Source organism: Chaetura pelagica, unplaced genomic scaffold, assembly GCF_000747805.2.
Source record: "Chaetura pelagica isolate M959 unplaced genomic scaffold, ChaPel_1.0 scaffold222, whole genome shotgun sequence".
Taxonomy (NCBI): Eukaryota; Metazoa; Chordata; class Aves; order Apodiformes; family Apodidae; genus Chaetura; species Chaetura pelagica.
Window position 1 is genome coordinate 4460280 of NW_009952711.1, and position 8723 is coordinate 4469002.

At 36.8% G+C, this 8723-nt stretch overlaps 1 protein-coding gene across 1 annotated transcript in view; it reads left to right on the top strand.

The window, feature by feature from the left end:
- MYO1E (myosin IE) overlaps positions 1-8723 on the top strand; it is a 59760-nt gene that overhangs the window by 21582 nt on the left and 29455 nt on the right. Inside the window, exons 14-17 of the mRNA XM_009994528.1 lie at positions 509-594; positions 1186-1267; positions 2098-2204; positions 4966-5064. Of these exons, the coding sequence (XP_009992830.1) occupies positions 509-594; positions 1186-1267; positions 2098-2204; positions 4966-5064 (374 nt within the window). The remainder of the gene's footprint in view (positions 1-508; positions 595-1185; positions 1268-2097; positions 2205-4965; positions 5065-8723) is intronic.

The following is an 8723-nucleotide window of genomic DNA, read 5'->3' on the forward strand; positions in this document are numbered from 1 at the left end:
CTAACTAGAACTTATGCCCCATGTCTTGTATTAATTATAGTCTTTAATTCTTGGTTATAGTAGCAGTGATTTTAAATAATTCAGATTTAAAAATTATCCTTAGGTGACTGTATACCTGGGAATATAATGTACAGTTCTGTCTTCTTTGGGTGTATTTCACAGACTATTTGTGATTTCCTTCAGTTACAGTTAATAACAGTAAAACCTTATGCAAAAAACATTCTGCAGTAAAATTCAGCATTAAATTCACTTGTGTCATAGTCCCTTTATTAGCTCAATAACAATCTTTTTCACTGAATTTAAATATATGGATGAAATTCCTTTATGTTTGTTGTGAAAGATTTAATTAATAATATGTGCAAGAATTTGGTGATCACTGTAGTATCTTTAAATTATACCAAACTAACCAAGAAGTTCAGAACAGCTACTGATGAAGACAGATTTTAAATTTTCTTTAATTATTGGGTTCTCAACTTACCACAAACAATCAATTTCCACCTTGGCCCAGGTATCTTATGATATGGATGGATTCTGCGAGAGAAATCGGGATGTTCTTTTCATGGACTTGATTGAACTCATGCAGAGCAGTGAATTGTACGTAAGCAAAACTTGCTTAAAGCTAGGAATGACATGTTAGTTCAGGTGGATGCAGAGGGCCTGACTTCCCTAGTTTGCAACTTGTGAACTCTCTTGTGTAAGAGTGGAAAAAAAACATTGCTGCAGTAGCAAAATATCACTTGCAGTAGATTGACCTTCCTTTTCTGCAAAACTGAATAAGGTACTGCAGTGTCAGAAGCAAATGGTATAACGACAGCCATTTGTCTTGGCCTGAAACAAGGCCATTAGTGATTTGGCATTCTCTCAGAACAGGCACTCTTAACAAAAAAAAAAAGACTTTATAAGATATGTATTTTAGTTAATTGATGCTTACTTTAAGAAGTGCTCATTTCTTCAGGTCTAGAAGTAGAAGTCTGGTAGCATGTCTTCCAAGGCTCACTGAAATAGCAGGGGGTCTCTGAGGAATGAAGCTCATGGAAAATACTAATCTTAAAATAGATTTAATATAGCCTCATAATAATAGAAATAGTTATTTATGTTCTGCTCAACTATCAACTTTCACAGCATATTCCTTGACATTCCTGCATTTATTTGTCTTTGAACACTATTCTATTAATTCTTTCCTAGGCCTTTTATAAAGTCTCTGTTTCCTGAAAATCTTCAAGTGGACAAGAAGGGCCGCCCTACCACTGCAGGCAGTAAAATCAAAGTATGTCTAGTCTTGCTGTGCTAGTGTGTGTATCTATGGGTGTGTATTTCTGAGTGGGTACCTAAATACATTTTAACAAAAGTACTCTGTGCTATATTTTACAAACAATTTTAAAGATAGACATCAGGAGTATTTTGATTGCAAAGTGATGCATTGTTTCAGCTGTTAGAATCATGTTTTGCCCAGCATCACTGTTTGTTAAATGTTTTTGTTCAGCCGAATTCTACAGCAGTGAATTTTCCAAACGAGCGATTGATGGCAGTGGTAATGGTACTTGCATGTGCATAATGAATGAGCCCCTTCTCTAAACCACTTGATGTCCTACAATTAACTACAGATAACTGGTCTCTTTATAGTGCAGAAATGCAGCAGGGCCTGAACCAAGCCCACTGAAGTCAACAGAAGTCTTTCTAATGACATAATGTGCCTTGAATAAGGCAGCAAGTGTTAGAAGGCAAGCATGTTTTTGGAGACTGGTTGTAAATTATATGCTTAAACTACACATTTGTAGACTTTGGAAATCAATATTTTATCAACCTTTTTCTTCATATTTCACCCTGACAGTGAAGTTCAGCTGGTGCATTCTTTATCACTCTGTGTTTTTATATAATAGCTTAATTATATTATGTAGCTGGAGATAATGGTGCCTTCTGTTTACTGATAGTTTTTATGTGGTGCATATTAATCCAAGTTGTCTGGAGAAAGCAAATTCAGTCGGACCCAGTCAACTAAATCATCATCAGCTGGCTGGTAATTTTTAGAATTCTCTTGACAGGATGTACCTTCTTCAGCTCAGATCCTCTTGGTTTTTTTCCCCCTCAATGTTACAGAAACAAGCAAACGACCTTGTTGGCACCCTGATGAAGTGCACACCCCATTACATCCGCTGCATCAAACCAAATGAAACAAAAAAGTCGCGAGACTGGGAGGAGAGCAGGTATGGATAAGCAGTGTCTGTGATAAGCAACAGTGCTACTAGTAAATAAAAGCCTCGAAGAATCATAACTTGTAATCATACAGCCTGCAGACAAACGGAAGTAGATGCTCTAAAACCTTCAGAAATAAAATCTGGTATGAGGTCTCCTAAACTTTGAAGATAAACTCTGGTTATTTGGTCTAAATCAGCAGTTAGTTTGTGTAGTTCTTAGCTTTTCTCAGAACAGTTATGAATAATCAACATTTGCATAACAATAAGACAACCTGTATATTAAAGACTCAGTTTTCCATGCAGAATTTGCATCATACATAAATTCTAACTTTTGCTTTATGCTTTTAAAAGAGCCCCTATTAGGTAGCTTAAAAGCCAGCCCAATGTCTGTACCTGCTTTTCTGTCTCAAACTTACCAAGAAGTCTCTATAGCCAAGAGTGTAAAAGGTTACTTTTTACTTCTTGAATTTTAAATGTCATTACTCAGTTCTTTAAAGAGAAGTCACTAGCATATCATATTGGGTGGTTATATGGGTATTAAGTAGATACCTAATCCATCAGTTGGGTTTATCACATCTGTTTCAAGTCATCTTTACCCATATGATGCTTTATAGTATCTCCTATTCTCTGAAAAAGAGATACTCTTCTTTTTTGCAATGAGGTAGGTGATCAGTAGGGTACATACACTATGTGAGGTTCTCATATAGATAACATTTATTACTATATACAAAGTACTTTTGATATTGGTAAAAGTAATGATAAAGCAAGTGGTTATTTTTATCACAGTGAAACAACTTGCAAAGTCTGATAAAAAGCATTCTTGACCACATCAACAAGACACCAGAATTCACTTCCTGCCATTTGGCATGCAGACTAGCACAATGACATGCAGATGTAGAGCAGTTACAGAAGCCACAATTGGGACTGCACTTGAAAATGTCATTTAGGTCTTGGCAGCCAATGTAGACCCTCTTTCTTTAGCTTTTCCACCCCTGAAAATCTTACTATGCAGCACTTAATTTTCCACTGGCATTGGGGATCAAAGGAAGAAAGTAAGTGATCCCAGGAAAAGTATGTCTACAACTTTTCACTGTAAGTTGAGGGGCTTTTAAAATCAATCATTTACATATTGGAAAACAGGCCTATTATTGTGGAAGGTGTTGCTAGGAAACCAGTGAAACAAACAAACAAAAACCTAGTCCTGAGAAAAGGCCAGCTTTCAGGAAACCCCTTTTGGAGAAAAAATGGGCAAGATTTTTTCTTCTTTTCCCATCCTGAGGATGATATTTGAAAAATGCAGGAGCTACTGATAACAAATGAAATACAAATTTTTGTATACTGCCAAACTCAGACACAAAGGGAAGTAGTTCTTATCATGGTAATCCTTTGTCCCTCTGTAAAACTCCTTATATTCCTCCCCTATTTCATACTCTGATTTCCCATTTGTTGTACTAGGAACTCACATAGGATACATATGCTGTAGCAGTTTTTGACATGTCTGGGGAAGAGGAACTTATATGCATATGAGAACTTAAAGTTCAGTTTAATGTTATTCTTTATTATTCTACTGAAAGGTCTGTGTTGAGGGAAATATAAAACTTAACTGAATTTATGTGATATTTTTCTGAATGTTGGATTAGAGTTTTTTTGTTCTGTGATCACATAATGCTGTATTGTATAGATGCTGCCATGGTTGGTGTGATGGGAATAGTGCATCTAATCTGCTTATTAGTAACATGCTACTAGATGTGAAAGTGTTACTGAAACAGGAAAAAACCCCTTCACAAAGCCTGCCTGTCTTCACACTCACAGAAGCCATGTCACTCCAGCTTTGTACTGCTGTTGAACAATTCCAGAATTTTTAGCACTGAAACACAGACCTTCTGAAATATCTAAACCCTGTATAATACCTTAGTTATGAAAAAAATTGGGGTGTTCCTGAAATGTGTTTTTATTCAAGTGCTGGCACAGCCACTTGGACTTGTATTCAAAAATGCTGCATTAGCTGAATTCCCAGACCCTGACCTGCTTGAGGTTGATGCCTGGAGGGAGATTTTCAGTGTGCCTCTTCTCAGAAAGAAAAGGAAAAACAGAAAAATGTCTCAAATTCTCTGTTGCTGGACACTAATACTGGCAGGACAGTAAGAAAATGGGAGTAATTCTGTTGCGGCAGTGCATTATTCCAGATGTGAGCAGGAGGGAATGCTATAAACAGGAAAATGTACTTTTGTCCACCAGTTTTCTACTGTACCAGAATTCTTGGAGTGGGTACAAAATAGACTTTATTCCTTGAACACAGCAAGATTAAAATGTGCAGTATACTTTCTTATAAGCTAAAAGAGCAGTATCAGTCATCATTTAGTAAAATACCTCTCGTAAGTATTCTTTAAAAAGAGTAAGTAACTAAAGGCCTTTGGTCACTTGTAGGATGGGAATTCAAAAGTTTTCTCCCTTTATACTGTGAGTCATGTGAAAAGAATGTCTCAACAAAAAAAAAAAGGGAAAAAATATCAGTGGGCAATACACTTTATATTGAAATTTAACATTTCAAAATAGCTAGAGAAATAACATCGAATTAACCAAGACTTTTTCAGGATTTGAAAAAACTTATGTAAAATCAGATAAATAGTAAGGAAAACAAAATTAAATGGCTCCTTAAATGTTCAGTTTTAAAGAGTCTTTAAAGACGATACGGAGTTTTAAGAATGCTTCAGTCAAAAATATCCTGAAGTGAATTGGATTGTGAATCTTGCACTGTTTTTGTCCACAGAGTAAAACATCAAGTGGAATACTTAGGTCTGAAAGAAAACATTAGAGTGAGAAGAGCTGGCTACGCCTACAGGAGGATTTTCAAGAAGTTTTTGCAAAGGTAGGATATTACTCATTTTGAAGTTTTATAACACAGTTGTTTTCATGGCGAGGAGAACAAGTTGCAAGAAAGCATTTCCCACTTAGCCTTTCCTTCTCCCCGTTTCCCTTGTTTAAGATCCAGGTTACACAGAAATTAAAAAGTGTCATAAAGACTGGCTTTTTGTTCTTGAAAATATTGTCCATTTGTCTGTAAACTTATCTAAGGCCTTAGTTCTTTTTGTAGTGCTATAAGAAGGTTCCTCAATGTTAAAAAGTGTTAAGGGAACTGTTAGGAGCTGCAGAGCCTGTAATCTGAGTGTCTAGCTGCTAGCTTTACTTTAAATGTTACTGCACTAGCTCTCCCAACCCTTCTTTGCCAATGACACAAGACAGGTAGAGAAATACATGCCTGCCATTCAAGTGTAAAGAGTAACTTTAGCTTAAATGGCTCGTTATATACTTCCGCTGGTGTTCGAACAGCTGGGAATGGTTACAGCTCAAACCACTGCAGCTGCTAACTGAATGAAAGCAAGTCAGAGCTTTGCAAGACCAATCCTTTTTTTCAGAGTCAAGGACTGGCTGTTAAGATTATTAATTACCTCTACTAGCTAATGAAATCTTCTTAAATAAGAGCAATTTCAAGATTTAGGTAACATTCAGCTTCTGGTTTTTAGAAAACTGTGGTATAAAGCTAGTAAATCCCCAAGCTAGGGCACTACATGACAAATCAGCTTTCGTTGGAAGTCTTTTTGTGTTATATTTGAGAATACAAAACAAAAATTCAAGTCAGTTGTTGCAAGGAATGGAGTATAATTAGTCAGCACAGAACAAAGCCACTGATAATACTTCACAATAATACAGAGAATGTTCTAATAATTAGTAATAGGTAGACCTAAAATATCTTAAAGTATGGACTCAGTTTTCATTATGGAACAATTTAAAATTCCTTTTCTTCACGATCACAGAATCACAGAATCCTAGGGGTTGGAAGGGACCTCGAAAGATCATCTAGTCCAATCCCAACGATCTTCAAGCTCAGACATTTGAACTTGAATATGCTTCAGGTTGCATTACTTAACACAGACTGTTGTTGAGACAGAAGAACTGATTAATAATGTGTGTTAAATCCAGCTCCCACAGTTGTTGAACACAGACCGTGATGCCTGTGCAGGTCTAGAAACTTTCCTGAGAGGTCTGCACATGGGAAAGCTACATAGTACTTCTGGAAGTTTGGAAGTTCTGAATAGTTTTATGTACTTCACTTTATACGTAGAAATCCACAGGCAGCTGAAATCATTCTTTATGGAATTCATCCATTTGTTTCAAATTAGTCTTGTTAAATTTAACATTTTTTAATGAGTAAAACTCTTCCTGCAACCTTTCCATTCACAGTTCCCTAGCATCCAGAACAAGCCCTGTTCTGACACCCAGAGTCAGTGTGAGTAAAAGTGGGCTGAGGCATGGGATGGACAGGAAATGCATGCTTGTACACTTGTTTTCATTGGGAGTTCTTTGGCAGCTCCATATAAGTGGAGATTTCTGGGCTGAATAGACTTTTATGTACAAAATTTACATTTGCATGCAAAAAGCCACAGGCGCTAAAAAGGCTTATGTGTTTCAAAGCATAACGAGTCTGAAAGCTGAACTCCATACTTGCATATTTAGACACAGGCTCTAACTGCTTACTGTGCATTTGTAAGAGATGTTGGGGGGGAGGGTAGTTGTGAATTGAAATTGTTTCAGAAGCATTTTAAGAACACACTTAGTACTCATGCTGAAATCCTCTGCAAGAGCAAATGACACAAGCTTGAAAAACCTAGATACATGGTCATTGACATGACAGGTTTAATGGGAAGCATGCACAAGCAAGTTAGAGGAAAGTGCTGTTTCTGAACAGCAGTGAACAATAATAGAATTGTCACAAAATTGGAAAATGCTTAATTGGTTCATGTCATAGAATACCCTGTTTTCTCTGCCCTGTAGACTTGCCACACCAGTAAAACCTATAGAGTTCATGAAAAAGGAGAATATATTCTTATTTTGTACCCAACAGCTTTACTTACAGTGACAGGTCTTAAGTCATGGTTTTCCCTGTGCCTTCCTTTACAGCTCAGAAGTAGGACAGAATTTGTAACATGCTGAAATGTAGTGTCAAATTCTGTTGTGTGGTTTCAGATGCCTTTATTAACATCAACTCCTTTGAATTCAGACTTGCTTAGACCCACGGCTACAACTGTACTGTTGGTGGTACATGATGAACCTGCAAAAGAGGCTGTTAATTAAATACTCTGGGAGTTACTTTAACTTACAGCTCCTTACTAGTTTCCATCTCTTTATCCAGTAGAGCGTCCATTCACATTATCTGTAAACACAGATGATGTATATTATACTTCTATACCTAAGATAGTATAACAGCTACTCTGCTACATCATCATGCATAGTACCTGAGCATTTAAATAATAATAGATTTGAACATCAGTAACATCAGTAGACCCTCTTGAATCCTACTGAATTATTCAAAAGTTACCTTTCTTTTTTTCATATATTTGCTATTCAGAGGTTGTTTGGGTTTTGTGGTATGTTCCTTTTTAATTGTTTGCTTTTTCTCTTTGCGTGGTACTGTTATTTAAGTTGCATGACACTGTTTCTGGTTCCTGGCTGGACGACATTTCAGATTTGACAAGAAATGAGTATTGAACGTTCCCTTAATTCATTTTCTAACAATTCCTTGTGTGATTTTTGAGAACATTTTATTAGGATATGCCTAAATCTTCTTAAGAAACAGCAACTTGGGAATTACAACTGAGATCCATACTTGATAACTTTTTTCATTAGTTGAATAGTTTTACTAATAAGCATGATTTAGTTTATATAACTCAAGTTGTCAAGAGTAAAGAACAAAAAAGATTGGAGAGAGAAATTTGTCACAATGTATTCATTCATTCCTTCATTGTCAAGGAGTCTAAATAGCTGCTGCCAGAGAAGTTTCTTATCCATAGACATGCAGAGGCAGCTAAAGCCCATCAGTGTTCCTCTGTGAGCAGAGGGACAAGGCAGCTTTGTAACTCCTGCTTGGTCATTCCAAAAGCCCAAGTTATTCCTGAAGAAGTGGACAGAGGCTGCAACCTGGCATCTACCTAAATTTCAAGGCTTCAAGAGAGTACCATGATACAGAAGAGTACTCAGCATTTCCTATCAAAGACATGTTATTCTAGCACTTCCCTGTTTCCTTCCCTAGTCCTTTGTATTGTCAGGTCCCAGTGTTCCCTCCAGGTAGCACCAACATCACTGCATCTTACCTCTTCTACCAGAATCTGAGCCAAAGGCTTTCTGGGATAAAGTCAAGAATGGCTCCTTAATAAATGCAGACCAGCTGTTGAACAGGTGGGTTAGGAGCATGAGCTGTCCACTTGCTTAGAAACACAAAAAGCCTTTGTAAGATTAAGAGAAGACAGAGAAGGCTTGAGGTAGTTAAATCTGTACCATAAGTCACTGCTAGTAAATAAACTTGCCCTGGACTTCAGGAGATCTCAGCAGAACTTTCCATTAGCTACTGCAGTTACCAAATAGTAATTTAGCATCTGAAAATGAGAGACTCCAGTTGTTTGTTCTTGCTAAGCAAGTAACTTCCTAATATTGTGTATCTTCCCACACTCCCAACATTCTGTAAGTCCTGCT